This window comes from Anser brachyrhynchus, assembly GCF_964034855.1.
Source record: "Anser brachyrhynchus genome assembly, chromosome: 19".
Lineage (NCBI taxonomy): Eukaryota > Metazoa > Chordata > Aves > Anseriformes > Anatidae > Anser > Anser brachyrhynchus.
The window spans coordinates 10,157,410-10,175,568 of record NC_137712.1 but is presented as its reverse complement, the minus strand read 5'-3'; the positions used below and the strand labels follow the sequence as shown (position 1 = coordinate 10,175,568).

Here is an 18,159-nt window from a genome sequence, read left to right as displayed (position 1 = left end):
GGTAGGCACTATCTTCTTCTTATCTAAATGAGCTGCATACTAAACAGCTGAACTAATTCACGTCTTGCCCGTGCAAGTTCCTCCTTGTCCCCGTCACTCTCTCTCTCTCACACGTTATTTGCACAACTCACCAACTCCAGTCTCTTCCATTGCCCTTCCTCAAGACAGCTGCCCTAATCTCCTCTTCTCTAATTCTGCGTGTGCAGCCCTTTAGGCTTTGTTCCTTCTTTTCCTCACCTCTGGCCAAGAAGCCCCGGTGCCTGCGGTGCTCGGGGGCTGCTTGCACACAGCAGCTCCCTGGATGAGCTCAGTGGAAGAGCATTTTGCATTGGCTGCCTGGAGCAGTGCCCTGACTGGGTGGTCAATTTGTGCTGGGCTTATTCCTCCGCTTTGGAAGGTTGCTAATTGTATTGGCATGAGAATGACTTTTATTCCATATTTTTTCACGTATGCCCACACGGGGAGCATGGAATAGTTCTCCCAGTGGTTTTATTTTGCAAAACTCTTCCAGGCTCTGGTGCCGTGCAGACTCTTTCTGCGTGTAAATGCCCTTCTTACACACACACATACTAGTTTGCAGCCTGCTCTGTGCTTTCTGCTTTTCTGTGTGACCACTCAAAACATGATTTCCCTTCCCGTTTCTGCTTGCAGACTCTGGCAGCACGCAGCACTCGCTTCTGTAGGAAGCACTCAGCAGCGTTCGGAAGCAGCTGGGAGCAAGGCTCTGCCAGCGCGGTGACCAGCCAGCCCCTCCGCAGTCACCTCGGGGTGGCAGCTGGGGAGCAGCTGCTGCAGACCCTGCTGCTGCTGCCCTCCAGCCCCCTCGGTACCTTCAGCAAGGTCCTGCAAGCAGCAGCCTGGCGAGGGAGATGCGGCAGAGCCGCCCTGTGCCTGCCCTGCCGGGTTCCAGGGCAGAGGGGGCGCGCTCTGGGATCTTCCACGCCTGTAAGCTGGGGAAGTCCACCACCTGCTCCATGCAGATTCCTCCCGAACCCCAGAATTTGCTGCTCCTCAGAACCTGCTGCTGCTAGTACAGTCGCTGTGGGTTGTTTTGAAGCTGCTCTGTTCAGGCTTCTTTGTTCAGTAGCGTGACTGCTCACGCTGGAGGTGGCATGGTGGGTTAAGGACTTCCCTTGGAGAGGTTTGGAATTAGTGGGATGCAGAAACCAGAGGTTTTTCCAAGGTTCTGGTGTTTTCCTTTTGGCGTGTGTCCATTATGTGGTTTCCAATTACTTAATTCCTGTACAAAACATGATGGTCTAATAAGATGTTATCTGAATCGAGCCAGGTATGGCAACCACACCTTCAGCCAGAGGCGCCCCAGACGCCCCGTCCCATCTCCCACACCCCTGGAAATGCCGTAGCTTGTGCTAGGGACTCATTGTTGCTCGTGGTTTTTGCACGGTGTGCTCTGATTTTGTGGCGAGGAGTGGCGGCGTGCAGCTCTGAGATGTGGTTACTTGCCATCAGCATGTTAAACGTCTTTGTTTAGACCAGGGAAATTAGGGAACAGTTTGTATTGGTGAGCAGTCCTGCAAAGGAGAGGAGTTACAGGAATGGTCTGTAAAGGAACATGGAAACAGCAGTTTTTAATTAGATTGGTTTTTATTTTGTTTCACTGACTTGTAAAGCTGAAGTGGCTGCCACTGAGCACAGTTCCTCTCCGTGCAGCATTATTCAGCTCTTTCTTAGCTGCTGCTGGCTACTGTGCCACACTACAGCAATTTCTCTCCTTCCCTGGCCATAATCTTCCTATTGCTTCAGGTCACCGGTGAGTGTGTGGTTTCCAGTAATGCTGCAGCCTTGCGGGAGCGCTTAATAAATAACAAGATGCAGCGGGGGCGAACAACAGGAGCACACACGGCTGCAGCAGCCTCCTGGTCTGGCAGAGCGGCTTCGCCAGGCTGCTCAGATTTGGGAACGGCAGCCAAAGGCTCCCTTGTCACCGAGCGCGTGGGTCCGCCCCGGGTTAATGTTTCGTGGCTTTCCTCTTCCCGAGCCCAGGAGTTAAATGCTGCCTCGAGCCACAGGGGGAAATGGATATGGTTGGTTAACATTTCTAAAATGCCTTGAAAGCTGCGGAGGAAAGCCGTTAGAGTGCTGATCATGGAAGCGTCTGTTGATGCTACGACGAATATTTGTTTTGTGAGTCCTTAGCTTGTAACTCCGTGGTGTTGTGGTAAAGGCTGGGAAGGCTTTGGTACCAGAATCTACTGTGCTGCTGATTTCTTGTATTCCTTCCTCTGGCTCAATTTCTCTCCCCTGGGGTCTCTTGTTTTGACTGCAAGCTGCTCAGGTCAGGAAGTGTCACAGGTTGGAAGACGGATGAGCGAACACACGGGCAGCAGGGGCTGCTGTGACTCGGGATTTTGCATCAAAACCAGCATCTGGCCAGAGCGTGGAAGGTGGCGTGGATGTTGAGTCCTTCTCAGCAAGCCAGGCCAAGGAGCATGTGTTTTGTGGTGCTTGGAGGGCCTGACTGAAAGCTGCCTTGTGCCTGTTTTTACAACATGTGGTTGTTACTGAGATCGTAGCTCTGGTTTATCCTAGTCTGAGAAGGATGAGAAAGAAGCCTACATCCTTCCAGGGATTCTGCGAGGTTAGGTTAGACCTAAGGCTCTTAAAATAAGACTTTCACAGGTATGTAGTGTATGTAGTCAGCCAAAATACCCTGGAAAATGAAGAACAGAAACAAACCTTTTACACTGGGATGTAAACAACACACACATTACAGTATTGTACAGGAGAGCCAGGACGTGTGTCTGACAGTGAACATAAGGAGAGTTGGATTAATGTCTTGATCTTGGCCAACAAAGGAGATTGCAAAACAAAACATGGTCCTTGGGAAAGTAAATTTAGTTGGAAACAAAACTCCATTTTTATTATTAAAAGTGTTGCCCTGAAAAGACTGGGCTTGGAGCCAGATTTTAGCTGCTTTCAGTTGTTAAAGCTCCTTTCGCCTGAGTGGATCTGAAATGACCCTGGGGCTATGGGTTGTGATCAGTGCTGGGCTGCATCCCTTCCTCCTTCCCCTCCTACCACAAAGAGGTGGTGAAACCAAGCTTATGGTTGCACGAGCGTCTTATTCCTGCCTTGCTGTTTGCCTGCAGGTATGTTGGTGAGCTGATATCCGATTCCGAGGCAGACGTCCGTGAAGAGGACTCCTACCTCTTCGACCTTGATAACAAGGTACTGTATCTGAAGGGGCCTCGTGAGGCAAGCCCAAGGTCTTGCTCCTCCAAAAGAGCAGAGGGATTACTCATCTCTGTCTTGATGTACAGCACGGTCTGAAAGCCTGCAAAGAGGAGGGCTGCTTCCTCCCTGGGTTTTGTTCAGAATATAAGGCGTAAAGCTTTAGGGTTCATTAAAATGGTAACAGAGCCCAGCAGTTCCAGGCCACCGTGTTACGTGCCGCCCGCAGGGGTTGTTAATGCAAGATGCTCCCCTGTTAAAACTTCGGACGTCCTGAGTTCAGCTGTGCGGCTGTTAGTATGCAGGTGTGTGCACAGGAGTGTGCAGGCTTGCGGCAGGGTTGATTGGCAGCTCTGTAAGCTCTTCATAAAAAGATGTTGATGCATGAGCTGGAAGGCTGAAAAAGGTGCCATTCACTTACAAAGGGATCCGTCAGATCCCCTGGCAGGGACCTGAGGCTTGTTCTGCTGCTGGTTGTCCTGCACTGCTCTGCAGAGGGCTCATAGCAGAAATCTTGTTCTGAAAAGTGCGATCTAAAGCTTTTAAACAAGACTGTCACTTCAGACTTCCCTTGGGAAAGGAGAGGAGGAGAAAGGTAAGCTGGTGACTCAGGAGAGTGGGGTGGCTCCCAAGGAAAGCTGTAAAATAGCCTTTGTCTTGTGTCTGTCGTCACCTAGTGACAAAGAAGTTTGGCTTTATTATTTTTTTTAAAAAGTGACAGACATTCAACAGCTGAAAAAAGGTAAGTGTGAATCTTGTAGTCTGTCTGAAAACATAGGGGTCAAATCGTAATTAAAAAATGAAAGAGCAGTGGGGACTTAACGCTGCTTTGTGTGTTTATGAGCACGAGACTGCCTGGGCCTTGCCTGGCCTTGAGGTTAGCCCCTGGCTGGCAGCCTCGAGGGAGAACAACTGGATTTTATCTTTGTAAAGCAAGGAGGGAGACTTTAAGTACAGGAGCAAGCATGGGGTCTTTTTTCAGAGACCACATCTTCAGAGTGGAGCGTCTGTGTTACAGGCACCGCTCGTGAGGGATCGCTCAAAGAACCCCGAGGCAGAGCAGGGAGGGCAGGGCAGAGCCCGGCAGGTCCCGTTGCCTCCCGAGCACTGGGACGTGCTACGGGTGCAAGCCCTGGGAGGGCAGCCCCGGGGTCCCGTTGTGCCCTGGAGGAGTGGCCTGGGTGGGGCACGAGCTGAAGTGGAAGAGCGGGATGGGGACATCGTTTCTGATGTCCTTGTTCTTGAGTTGTCACTTGTGCGAGGTGAATCATGCAGCGTGCCAGGCCCTGCAGTCACGTCCCTCCCCCTGTCTGACAGAGGGCAGGGATCGAACAGCCAAACCTTGCTGCCATTTCGGGGCTTCCAGGGAGGAAGACGGCACAATGGGTGCTCTCTGGGTTTCCACAGATGAAAGAGGGAGCTTTCTTTGTACTAGAGAGCTGGAAGAGACATGCTATTTGTGGGAAAGATGAGGCTGAGTTTTAGCTGCTGTGGTTGCTTTCTGTTGGGGTTAAGCCGCCCCTTCCCACGGGCAGGCCCACCTTCTGCAGTCCCGTGCGTGTGCTGAGCCCTGCTGCACTCCACCTGGGAGAGGCTGCGGTCAGAGCTGAGCCCTGCTGCAGGCGAGAAGGGCTTTCCCGGGGCTTTGCCCTTCTGAGAAACCCCAGAGCCTCCCCGTTCACCGTGCCTGAGTTGCCTTTCGACACAACTGCTGACCCCGCTCCTGGTGACACCGGCACACCGGTGGGATCGCTGCCCTGAGGTGCACCAGGTGCCTCACCTGGCCACTGAGCGAGCCAGCAAAAAGCCACGTGTGGACTCGTGCCCGACTGGGAACCTTTTGCATCGCTGCTGACAGTCACTGAAAGCCATTTGAAATCAAAACGCCCTTCCGCTTTAAGCACTGAAGATCTTGTAAGAGGCGAACACAGACTTCTGCACGGCCCTACAGTCTGCCTGCCCTGTTGACAAGGAGCCCCATCCCCCCGAGCAGGTCACGATTCTGCTTTTCCTCTCTACCTGCCACCATGCGACTCCGACACCCGTGTAACTTGTAGCGAGGTGGGACACGGTTTGCTCTGGGACTTGTCCCCCTCAGCCGCACCGCAGTGAGGATGCCGCCTGTGCTGCTCGGGGCAGCTGGCTCCGTTCTCGAGCAACACATCTCGCCTCGTGTGGCGGAGAGCTCGGATCTTTCCAGACGGTCACTCAGGGTAGCAGTGGGTGATGTTGTCCTTGCCAAAGGAAGGTGGCGTTTCCGTGGATGAAAGCAGTGCTGAGAATTACTTGTGACTGAAATCAGAGCTTGGAGCACTCGGTGTGGTGTGGGACCGTGTGGGTGACGCCTCTCCAGGCACTGGGACATCTTCCCTGGGCTCCTGCACCAGTCGGGCGGTATGATCTGACCCAGCTCATCCATTAAAGATTGCAAGGTGCTTGCCCAAAAGGGAGTTTGAGCACTGCTAATGGATCCTTTTGCTTTTGGCCTCTTTGCAACTGAAATTAGCTCCTGTAATTAAAGTATCTGCTTTGCACAGTCATTCTCTGCTGGAATAAAAAAGCCCGGAGGGGGGTTCTTTTATTTTCATGGAAAACAAAATATTACTGCTGTCTGGGCCCTATGGAAAGGGGATTTGTGTTCTCACTTTCACTTTTATCTGCAAAAAACTATTTTCTCTAGGCTCTGGCTTTGTGTTTCCTCGCTGTCACATTCAATTAGGGGACAGAACAGATGCCTGTTCCCCTGTCCAGTGGCTTTTACCCATAAGTTGTTTGTCTGCACAGAGCATAAACCCCACCGCACCAAACTGGGGCTTCAGCAGAGCAGCTCTGTGCAGAGCCAATGTGCCAGCCAGTGTCAGGAGCATTTTTAGAAGGTCTTTGGGCTTGTCGGGGCACAGTGCTGTGCAGAAAACTATTTTCAGGGTACCGTTAATGCAAAAGGATGCGTTTAGTCCTTTTGAGCCTTCCTTGGTCATTCTTCTTGAAGCTCTCCAGAGTATCAGTGGACGGACCAGGGCTTTGGTCATTGGTTAAGCAAGTAGCAGGAATAATGCCAAACCCAACATCACCTAACAGAACGTGCAACCTTTCTCCCTCCAGGATGGAGAGGTGTACTGCATAGATGCCCGTTTCTACGGCAATATCAGCCGCTTCATAAACCACCTCTGCGAGCCAAACCTCATCCCGGTGCGGGTCTTCATGTCGCATCAGGACCTCCGCTTTCCCAGGATCGCCTTCTTCAGCACGAGGCACATAGAAGCCGGAGAAGAAATCGGGTAGGTACCGCCCGGGGGTGGCTGCCCGAGGGACAGAGCTGCCTGAAGAGCCGCAGCTCAGCCCAGGGGCTGGGGCACATTGCACGTGGGTTTAAAAGGGTTCAGAGTACTGGCACTGGTCACGCGTGTCGGTCTGAAGGAGGCAGGGAGGGGGGTCCTCTCTTGGACATCTCCATTGCCTCTTGCAGTACGTCCCTGGCTTCCCACCTACGTGGATTTTGGAGCACTGTACAGGCCAGCAGTGAGTGTAACTCCTCCAGCGGGAGGTCGCTGGGCTTGGTGCCTTTAGGAGGGAGGAATGCAGCCCTCCCTAGGCTGGTCCTTTGCTGCCTCTGTCCTGGCAGGATGGGAAAGATGCTGCCCTGGTGCCAAGCACTGGGACTGTGCCAAAGAATATGTGGTGGCCCAAGCTGCCGGTCTTGTGAAGCTGCTGCTCCCCATGTGTGTGTGCCCTGGAGTCCTAGGAGCTGTGCTGAGATGGCACAGACACCCACAAGGTGTCCTGACCGGTGTTCTGAGCACTAGGGTTTCCTCCAAATTAAGTGACATCAGTCACTGTGCTTTGTACTCTTCGCGTTTCTTCTGCTGTTTTGGTGATACCTAGTAACTGCCCTTCCCACAGCATTTCTCTTTGATTGTGACCTTCGGAGGGAGAAGCAGAAGAGGGGCTGAAGGCTCCATCTGCGCCCCACGGGCAGGGATGGTTCAGAGGTGATGGTGCACGGTGGGGCTGTGCTCAGAGCCCAGACCCCTCTGCTTCTTCTGTTTCCCATGTGTGGGAGGATGAACGCAGTGTATTAACAGGCCTCACAGGCCCTTTTTGCAGCGTTTCCCCCAGGGACGGACCCCACAGCCTGCCTGTCCCCATCTTGCTCACCATTCTGGTCTTCACTGTGGGAATTTCCCCGCGTTTTTGGCTAGGAAGCGTTGTGGTCAGCTCTGCTCAGTAAACAGGCCCTGGGTGGCTTTATCCAGCAGTGGGACTGAAACAGAAAACAGAACTCCGTGGATTTGGCCCAGGGTAGTCTCTGGGTGTGATGGGGAGGTTCTGCACAGCGCTAGGCACCTGAATTTTTCCCTCTCAAACCCCTTCCTCTGCAGAGGGCCAAAAGCTCTGCTGCTCCAGTGTTCGCTTGCCCAGCCGTGTCCCCAGGGTCCCTGGGGTCCTGCAGCACAGCATCGCCTGCCACTGAATTGCCCCAGGTGCTGCCAACCCCAGCTTCTGGGGCAGGTGCACGACCCCTTTTGCTGCCGATCGTTCCTTCATTGCACATTGCAGTGACCCCATTTTCTGTCTCTTGCAGCTTCGACTACGGCGACAGGTTCTGGGACATCAAAGGCAAGTTCTTCAGCTGTCAGTGCGGTTCACCCAAGTGCAAACACTCGAGCTCAGCGCTGGCCCAGCGGCAGGCGAGCACCTCGTCCCAGGACACGCAGGAAAACGGGCTCCCCGACACCAGCTCTGCCACAGCAGCCGGCCCCTTTTGAGGCTCCGCTCCCCAGAGACTGACTTGTTTTAACCCTATAGATTCACATACTGTCTGAATTTCCATTTAAAGAGAGAAAACCCGCTCAAGGAAAGCCAAGGGTTCGTGACACTTAGGGCTGTGCCACCGACTGTTACTTGAGGAATAAGTGAAAGCAAATCCCACCTCCGTGGCGTTGTTCTCCCCTCCCCGGTCCTGGAAAGCTGCTGGTTTTTACAGTGCGTGCCGAGGGGTGGCTGTTGCGTTTTTTTTCCATGCAAGCTGTCCCGGCCTCCGTCTCTTAATGTGCTAAGTGTTGTCAGAGCCAAGGGAGAGCTGCCCGTCCTCCGAATATTGTTAATTGAATGGATCGCTCATGCCAAGTCATCTCCAGTTCACTTGTAATAAACTTTGAGTACTTGATGGGACTTTCTTTCTAAAAGCCGGGGGGGAGCGGGGAGGGGGAGGGAGGTGCTGGCGGCCGCTTGTCTTGGCACAGCCCCGGGGCAGGGTCTGCTGCTTGGTTTCGTTGGTTAGTTTGGGGTTTATTTTTGTTTTTTAAAAAAACCACCTCGAATTTCTGCCGCATCTCGCAGGACGTTGCGGTGGGGCCTTTCCCTTGGAGCTAGAGGGCATTTCTAACCCATGCCTCCTTGTTACCAAATCCACCGGCTTTTTTTTTTTTTTTTCCTCTTCTGATGAGACGAAATCCACAGTACTTAACCCCCTTCGGTCCCCGTCTCTCCCGAGCCGACCAGAGACGTCCCTCAGGCCCTGCTTCTGTTCAGGCTGTCTCCGTTAGAACCAGCTCCCGGCTGCGCTCTTGGCCGCGTTACAGTTTCAGTGTTCGCTTCGTCGGTGGAAGGATCTCCCTCTCCTGCCGCATTAACAGTTGTGGAGAGGGAAGGTTGAAGGCGATTGTACAAGACACTAACTTCTTAAGAAAATCAGTTTTCTTTTTTAAAGATAAAGCGGATGATATATATATTATAGAGAACCTCGACTCGCGTCTGCCGGCTGGGGCGAGCAGCAGACAGGACATGTCGCAGCGAGAAGATCCCGGATGCCACCAGCTCGTCTGTTCCCATCACTTTTCTCAACGCTGGGCACCTTCGATTAATTTTTAAGCCACATGCTATGAGGTTTCAATAAACTGATTTATTTTTTACCATTACTGAAACATCGGGGACTAGCATTAAAAAAAGAAAAAAAAAACACAAAAAAAAACACACAAAAAAACCACAAAAAACACAAAACAACAAAAAGAAACCACAAAACAAAACGGTGCTGATTCTGGTGTGATTTTTGCTCACCACGTGAATATAAACTATCAATTGTATAAAAAGAACAAAGTGATTTTAGTATAAAATGCAGGAAAAAACACAAAACTTTTTTTAAATTGTTAGTATTGTAGTGTGAATAAATTTGCCATCACCTTTTGTGTGGTGGCTGGGCAGGTCATTATCTTAATTTTTTTTTTTGCATATATCTTTAAATACTGTAATTAGTGCAGTAACAGTTTTTTTTTTGTTCATCTCTTCTAGAACATTCATAATGCCGTCATGTTTATTATTATTATTTTTTTCTGTTAATGTTTTTGACAGTTTTAAAGGAGCAGCCTTTTGGCTCTGATCATTTTCTTGTTCTGTTTTCAATGAAATCAATAAAAAAAAAAAAAAGTGCTTTAAAATGAGTTCGGCCTCTGTTTGCCTGCAGCACTGCCAGCACGTGGGGGCTTGTCCCGGAGTGTGGGGCTGGGGGTCCTGAGCCCTTGGTGCTGGGGCTGCATTTCCCATCCTTGGGCCTCAAAGGGAAAAGAAGAAAGCGAGTGAAAAAAAAAAAGATACTCTCAGAAAAAAGGTAGTAAAAAAGTAAGCCAGTAAAAAGTAAGCTCAGCTGCCTGGGTGGCTTGGTTGGTTGGTTGGTTGGTTTTTAAATTTTTCGTTATCTTGAAATCCTAAAATCTTGAAATCCCAAGCTGTTGGGGATCCTGGGCTCTCCCTGGGGGTGGGCAGTGCCGCCCCCTCCTCCTGCCCTGGCCCAAGGTAGCAGAGCCCCAGCAGCACCGTCAGCTGAGGTGGCAGCCAGTGTGCGCCTGCCTTTGCTTTGGGTTTAGTTCGGGGACTTTCTGGCTTTGCGCGGCCTCTCGGGGCTGTTTCTGGAAGGTTTGGCCATCCTGCGGTGCCAGTGGGTGCCCCGTGGTCCGTGGGATGCTGCCCCTGAGCCCGGTGGCAGCTCGCCAGGTGCCTTAGCACGGCCACCGCGCTCTGCCTCCCCAAATCTGCGGCTTCAAAAGGTACTGAGCCCTCCAAGCGCCGCGCACTCGATGGCTCATAGAAACATCCATCAAAGTGTTTGTTCCACCTGGGGACAGGGAGGAGTGTGTGTGTGGGGGGGGGCTGCTTTTGGGGCTGCTTTAGATGGGAGATGGAGCAGTGCTGCACCCCGGGGCGAGGCGGGGTGCTGCTGTGCCCATTTCTCACCTTCCAAATTTTGCCCCCCACCCCGGGACGTGGCTTTGCCAAGCACCGTGTCCAAGCAGCGAGCAGGGAAGTTTGGGGCTGTTGGGTTAGGATGCACCACGAGGGTTTCTCGCAGGGTTTCCCTTGCACCCAGGTCCCGTGGTAAAGCCCTTCCCGAGGTGTGGACCAGGAGAGGGAGCTCCCACAGCGCTTTTCCCCGCGTTGCACCAAGACTTTGGGGATGTCTCCAGTGGCTCCGACCTCCCCCGGCTCCGTCCCAACGCTCCTGCTTCGCCGTTATCCCCATTTCTCCGGGCGGTTTTGCTTGCTTGTGGAAAAGGTAAAATCATCAAAGTCTGGAGGCTGGAGGGCGGTTGGTCAATAAAATGCTTTGTCCGTGGGCTTTGCTGGACAAGAAGTCCTGGGTTTGCAGTGTTGGACTTCCAGGGCTGCCGCGGGAGCTGGCCGCAGCTCCCAGGGGAGCCGGGCAGGACCCCGCAGACGCCGACGTGCCCAATGCGGAGCCCGTTTAATTGTGGGCCAACACTAATTACAATAACACGTTCTGATATTGTATAATTAAACATAATGAAAATAATTGGCTTTAATTGAAGGTGAGAGCTGGAAAAACCCTGGAGAAATCCAGTCTCTGAGCGTTACGTCCCCAAATCCGTTATCTTCCTGGGGAAGGGCGTGGGGAATGCCGGCGTTCGGGGGCTCCGCCTGTCCCGGAGCCTGCACAGGGCTCCACACGGTAAATGCAGGCATTTGATGCCCGTCAGGGCAGCACTGGCTGGGATTTTAGTAGGAATTTTTCCTGGTTTTGTCACGCCACTGGGGCCTAAGCCGGCGATGCCTGTGGGCACGGGGATGTGGAAGGGCCAGTTCCATCCGCGTCGGATTTACTGGGGATTTATTGGGTTCCTGCAGCAACTCCAAATTTTGAATTTCCACCTTTTGCCAAAAATAGGCACTTGTTTACAAAGCCAAAAAAAAAAGGGCTTTCTTTGGGTTAACCTGACCGTTTGGGATTAAAAAGCTGAAAAACATCAGCTTTGCAAAACGTGCTCCCAGGCAGAACGGGGCTGTGTGGGGCTGGGCCTGCTGGTGGGTGCTTCGTTTGGAGGGACGCAACGATTTTCATGTAAATACCTTGCCTTGCAGCCTGCAGCTAAGCTTTGGAGTTAATCGATGGCTCCTTCGAACCACTGGTACAAAGCCTTCGCTGTGCACGCCCTGGGCTGCCCGAGGAATTGTCTGCAGCTCTGGTTTTGCTGCTGTTTAAGAGCAAGATCTCTTTTCTTTTCAGGCAGAGAGCATCTGATCCAGGCGTTGCTCTCAAGCTGCCGTGTGCGGCGTTGCTTGTGGCGTTTGCTGGCACCGGAGGATTTCTTTTCCTTTTCACTCACCGCCAACACTCCCCTTGGCTCCACTTAACACACAAAGAAAACTCCAGTGATTCATTTGCTGTTTCCTGGGGCTTTCGGCACCTGGTGTGTGGTGCTTTGGGGCATCCCCAGGGTCATGCAGCTGCCCTGGGGCCAGGAGCTGGATGTGGGCCCTGAGCTCAGGTGGGAAGGGGGACGTGGGACCTGCTGATGGGGACGTGGAGAGGTTGTGCGTCCCACAGCATCCTGCAGCATCCCGCAGCATCCCGCAGCATCCCGCAGCATCCCGCAGCATCCTGTGTTGTCCATGCTGCCAAGAGGAGGGCAATGGGGTAGGAAGCTTGATCTCACTGAGCTGCTGGGGACGCTGCTCTCCATCCCTGTGTGGGACACCTCTGGGGGCCCCCATGCAGGCTCAGGACCCTCCGGTCACCCAGCTGGGACCTCTGCACAGCGCTGGCTCTGGGGACGGGCTGCAAACTCGAGTGGCCAGAAGCACGGGGAGCTCAGGGAGCTGCGATTCCTGCAAACCATTCAACCGTCTAAGAATTACATGGGGGTCAGCGTAACGAGCCCACAGGGCCGATGGAGGGGAGCTGCCCAGGCTGCGAGCTGCTGCTTTTGGTCCAGCCCCAGCGAGACACCTGCAGCTGAGCTGTCCTGATGGACCCAGAGGCTGTAACATCACCGCAGGATCCTGGGGCTGGGGCTTCTCCTTGTCGCAGGCTCCCTGTGCCCGCAGCGCTGACCGCCCGCCCCCAGGCGACCCGAGCGAGGGCGATGGTTACCCTGGAGCAGGTGGGAGTTACCGACATCAGTGCGAGCTGTCACCCCACGCCTCACTCCTGAGCCTCTGCCAGGGCTGGAAGGGATATTAGTTTATCTACTGATAGCACAGAATATTCCCTTGGCTGCCGAACGAGCTCCCTTATCGCCCCGCTCATTTCCTATCCAGTGTGAGGGCTGCAACGAGAAGCTGTGGTCCCTGGCCTGGCCCCAGAGGCTGGGGAAGGCCTCAGGAGCCTTGTGTGAGGCTCGGGCTGAAGGACTGCAAATGTGTGGGGCAGGGGGGGCTCCCTCCCCCAGGTGACGGTGCTGAAGGACTGGCTGCCCAGAAGGGCACTTTGCTGAACGCTGCCTCGTGCCCACCCGCGTCCTGCAAGAGCTGTGCGCTGTCTGTTCCTACCCCTCAAGGGGAGCCCAGCAGCCCCTAGCAGCAAGGAAATGCCCCCCACACTCAGAAAGTTGGCGTTTCTGCTACATAACTGCCCTCTGCAATGGGTGGGGAGGTGGAAGGGAGGAAACGCAGGCAGCAAGTGGGTCCCAGCCATGTCGCACCCTGAGCAGGATGAGCTCAGTGCCAGCAAAGCTCCCTGCCACCGGGGGCTGTTAGGTAGCTCTTGGCCACCCTGGGTGCCTTGCAGGTCCCCGAGGGGAAAGCCCAGCCTTGGCCTTTGCCCCCTCCCAGGGATTCCTGGGTCTGGGATATTCATGCCCTAAGGCTGCTACCCATTATCGAGCCCCATGTTTGGCTGGGATGAAATTCATCCTTACAGCAAACCTCCCCATCTGACCTGGTAGGAGCAGGGCATCAACAAAGGAAGCCAAAGCTTTGTTTAAATACTTGGAGCTCTGCTATCTAACAAGAATGACAAGAGATTACATTACGACAAGGGCCGGCTATTTTAGGAGGGAGCCATTTGCCAACTTTCCTGCAGAAGTCTTTAATGCTGCTGCAGGAATAGAAAGCGTTGGACACATATGGATCCTACACGCCCAGTTAACCACCGAGGATGGGTTTACAAGAGAAATGAAATGCCTCTAACCTCAGGCAGAGCAGGGTGCGTTTTGGGCTGATTTTAAGGACGAGGGTAGTGAGAGGGACTGGAGCAGGGGCAAGGAGCTGTAGGGACTCCAAGAAGGGGGGAAAAGCCCCAGCTGCATTTAGCTTTTGGGATGTTTCTCCCATAGCATTACCAGCTGGCCCTCTTTAGATGCAAATTAATTCTCATCCCACCCTGCTGCCACCCTCCTGGGGATGCTTTTAAATAGAGGTGCTGGGGGAGCTGCATGTTGTTGTGTGGTGGTGACTGGTCCAGGCTGGGCTCTGCTCTGGGAGTGTGGGGTCTGTGGGAAGCCCTACGGCTGAACTAGAGGTAAGATGAGGATGTATAGTGCTGATAAGGTGAAAATATGCAGATTTGAGGCTAGAAGTCATTTTTGCTCATGGGTTGCTTGCTGCATCATGTGCATCCCTTGAGGGCGCCGGTAGGTGGGTGGCTGGAGCCCACCGTGCTGGGGATGGAAAACACCCGATTATGGGTTGCCTCCCTGTCCTCTGGAGGAGCCTCCATCTGTATCCTCTGAGCGAGATTGATTTAAATGTTGATGTATCTGTCTGTTGTCTGTAATGAGCTTTTTTTAAAAAAATAAATAAATAAAAAATCAGCAATCTTTGCCTGAAAAAGGCAAAGCAATAAGCGAGAAATCACTGAGGTTTTTTCTTCCTTTTATTTTTATAAAATATAGTAGGAATGAAATAGTGGTGGTGGTTAAACAATAAACGCCTTCTGTGTGGCTCACTTATATTAGATAAGTCCCACATCAGCGGGGCTTCATATTTTAGGGTGGACAGAAGATATTCCACCTGAGCAACAGCAATTAGTGCACTTGGCTTTGTCGTTGTGCTTTGTAAATATAATTCAGAGCAGCAGCTAAGCAGATAAGCTTTACCCAGACATAATAAGATGAACATCCTTCTCTTCTGCCTCTGCCGGGATGAGAATTTCTCTCTAGTTGTGAATCTGCTGGGGGAAAATAGCTGGAATAAATTGCTGAGAAACTTGTGAGCAGCAAGCATGGACTGCAACATTAGCAAAATTGCTGTGTAAATGAGTTTAAAAAAAAAACACACTTGGGAGGGTGCTCTCATTTATACCTTGAGCATCCCTTTGAGACAGACTTGGGCACGGAGAGGCCTGGGGAGTTGTGTGGCTGTGGGGGCAGAGGGTGATGTCCTTGCCTCAGCCCCCCCCCCCCCAGTAAAATGGGGCCTGGGGGGTCCTTTGCTGGTACGAGGCCTTGCTGCTGGGTTCGGGTTCGTAAAGTCAGGAGGCCAAGGCTTTGGGGCCAAACTCCTGGAGAGGTTGGGGTTGAAATAGGAAGTTTGGTGACATTGGGTTCTAAGAGGACCAAGTTGTTTTTTTTAACTGTAAAACTAGCCTTGAAAGCACACCCCAATTGTTTGGGTTGGAATATATATCCATATTTTTCTCCACCTGTGAAAGTATTATTGCAAACTTCATCAGCTTCTTGCAGAGAAGGGAAGAGAGAACCAAATTTTCTGAACTTTCCATCCTTGTCTCTCCATGCGGCATGCCCACAGGTAGGCACGGTGCCGATCCCCTGGGCTGGGTGCTCGCTAAGTCCCACGGGGGGCTGCTGCACCCCCACCTCTGTGGTTCCCTGCAGGCTGCTGCCCTGGGCACCCCAGGGGGCTCCAGAGGGCTGTCCCGGTGGGACCCCCAGTATCAGCACCTGCCCTTACAGGTGAGCAGCCTCCCCGCCTGCCGTGACATCTGCTTCAGGGCTGCTCCAGGTGTTTCCTCTGTGCAGAACTCCAGTTTCTATGAACTGATGCACCTCTTTCTCTGCAGAAGCACGGCCCTTGTGCCTGGATGATGACAGCCCCTGCCCCGCCAGCAGGTGCTTGCCAGACCCGCTGCTCCTGCAGGGCTGTGCTTGCTGCTCCTCGTCTGCCCTGGCTCTGCGTAGAAAGCTTCCCTTTGGTAAGAAGGCATGTTGTTCCAGATGCGGGCTCAAGGTTTGAATAAAGCTCTACAATTAAATTACAATAGCTATTAAAAAGAAAGAGCAGGACTCTAATTCTCCCTGTGCTCTGAGCATCCGGTTTCTTTAAACAAAAAATTGAAACCCCAGGGGAGGGCAGTCAGGAACTGGTTACCTAAGGCACGCGAAGACACTGAGCTGACTTCTGTGTGCGCGTCCCCGTCCTCAGAAGTCACGGCAGGCAGCGGCTGCGATGGGAGGGTTTGTGCTGAGGACAGCAAATGCATCCTGCAAAGTTTTGCAGTGGGAGACCTGGCTGGTGCTCGAGGTGCTGGGAGAAGCCCTGGTGCTCAGGGGAGGTGAGGGGAGCGCTCTGTGCCCTCGCACCCAACGGCTGCTACGAGATGCAGAGGAGTGAGGCGGGGATGTAGCTGGAATGGTGGGAGCGAAGCTGATGTGCAGGTTGGAGGGGACAGATGGACAGCATGTGGATAGAGCTGACTCTCTGCTCACCCGGACCTGATGTGAAGCTTGAGGGCAAATCCTTGGGCAGCCATGGAGAACGTGTTTGCTTCTTGTAGAAACATCACTGCCCCCCCGGTCCTCAGTGAAACAGCTCGGAGCACATGGAAGCTGCTCTGCAGCTCTGGCTTGGAGCCGTCTCTGCTGGGGCAGTGCTTTGTGCAGGCTTGGATGGGCTGCCCGGAGAGGTTGTGGTGTCACCTCCTTGGGGACCTTCAGGGGCCACCTGGATGTGGTGCTGGGCACCCTGCTTGAGGTGGCACAGCTGGAAAAGGAGTTGGGCCAGTGGGACCTGGAGTGCCCCCAGCCTCAGCTGTGCTGTGAAAGGAGAGGGGAGGAGAAGCCCTCCTTGGGAGGAGGATGAAGAATGGGATGGGAATTTGGGGCCAGAGCTGCCAGCCAGGTAATGCTGTATTGCACAGTAATGTACAGCAGTCCCCACAGCGCTCTTCTCAAATTACATGCAGGAAAACCACCAGGCCAGCACCCCGGGTTGGTTAAGCTCTGATTTCCCCAGCCTTCCCGCACGGCAAGGACGCAGCAGCTGCCAGATGGAGGCTCCAGGGAAGCTCCTGGTGCTGAGCCCCGTGTGCCCCTTGGTCCATTGCTGCCCCACGGACCAGCCCAAAGGGGATGCAGTGCCCGGCCCTGCTGGAGCTGGGCAGGGGATGGGGACGGCAAAGGGGTCACCAGGAGCTGCTGCCTCCCTGCGCCGCGGGGGAGGCGATGAGCCAGACCCAAAATGTTACGTTTCTCTGGAACAACAGTTTTGCTGCATATTGGATTCTGTTAAAGGAATTCAATTTAGAAAACATTATGCCGGGGAGAGGAGGAGAAGGGCAAAACATTATGGCTAAATAATTTCAATTAACCATTCCAGACCTTTCTTGCTAATTCAGTTGAAATAAGTGCTGCCTGCTCTACGGGGCTGCAGAAAGGAGATGGGGCAGCTCCAGCGACGTCCCTCGGCTGGTGGAAGTGGGACTTGAGGCCGTGTTGTTCTGACATTACCAAGCCTTCCTTCTTGAAGAAAAACAGAAAAATCTGGACTGCGAAGTAGAGCTTGAGTGCACTTCATGCAGTCAGTCCTTGCTGCCACTTAACTTGGCGCATATTAAAATTTTCAAGCTAATTCTTAGATCAGTGTAAACATCCAAGTACTGCCTGAAACCAGACAAATTATTTTGCTCAGCTCTGCTTTGGAAAAACAACTCAGAGCCAAATATGAAGCTTTACCAGAAGTTTTTGGCAATCAACCATGCTTTTGAAAGCTAGTAGTTACAACAAAAGTTAAACTCGCTGCTCAGATTGATTATTCTTCATTGACCTTTTAGGCAGCTGCCCTTGGTATTTAGAGACAAACAACTGCCAGGCAGGTCCCCTGACCCAGCTGTGCTTCAGTCCGGTGCTCAGGTTTGGGTGACAAATATTTACATACGCTGAGAATTCCTGGGATTTCAGCTCAGAAATCGAAGGAAGCTGAGTACACATGACAGTGTGGGAAGTGCTGTCAGGCCTTGATCTCCTTCTCTGGGCTTGTCCCAGGCTTCAGTGCCACCATTTCTCTGCTAGCTCAAATTTCTGTAGGGAACTTCTTGCCAGCCAGCTCTCATTCCTTCAGTCCTTTTCTGTGATGTCCTGAAGAAACGAGACTGACCGGTTGGAAATAGCTCTTCTCAGAACGCTTATGTCTCCCCTACTCACTTGTGTAATAAGTCTTCCTCCAGTTGTTTTCCTTTCTTGTGCAAAGACCATGTGGCTTTGTAAGTTCATGAACTTAGAGCACGAGTGAGCCTCAGCCCTGGTTACTGGCGCAAATAACCATGGGGGATGTGGTGCAAACTCAGATCTTTTGGTGTCCTTCTCTTATAGCCCTGTGGAAAATGCCAATTTTCTGCTTGTTCTCTTCAATCTATCAGCTTTCTACTCTTCCATTTTTCTGTCTTTCCATTTTTCAACCTCGGATATGCTTCACTGCTCTCACTTATGAGGCTTCCTCCTGTAGCTGCTTATGGAGAAAGTTCTGGATTTACTCTTACTGGGAGTGTGGGGTTTTCTGACC

General features: G+C 52.7%; 1 protein-coding gene across 14 annotated transcripts in view; it reads left to right on the top strand.

The window, feature by feature from the left end:
- The window catches only part of EHMT1 (euchromatic histone lysine methyltransferase 1), a 115,796-nt gene extending 106,170 nt beyond the window's left edge, over nucleotides 1–9,626 (top strand). For all 14 annotated transcript variants that reach the window (XM_080561858.1, XM_080561862.1, XM_080561855.1 and 11 more), the window contains 3 exons: nucleotides 3,111–3,189; nucleotides 6,295–6,470; nucleotides 7,775–9,626. In XM_080561858.1, coding sequence (XP_080417984.1) covers nucleotides 3,111–3,189; nucleotides 6,295–6,470; nucleotides 7,775–7,958 — 439 coding nt within the window. In that variant the 3' untranslated portion in view covers nucleotides 7,959–9,626. The remainder of the gene's footprint in view (nucleotides 1–3,110; nucleotides 3,190–6,294; nucleotides 6,471–7,774) is intronic.
- The last annotated feature ends 8,533 nt before the right edge of the window (nucleotides 9,627–18,159 follow it).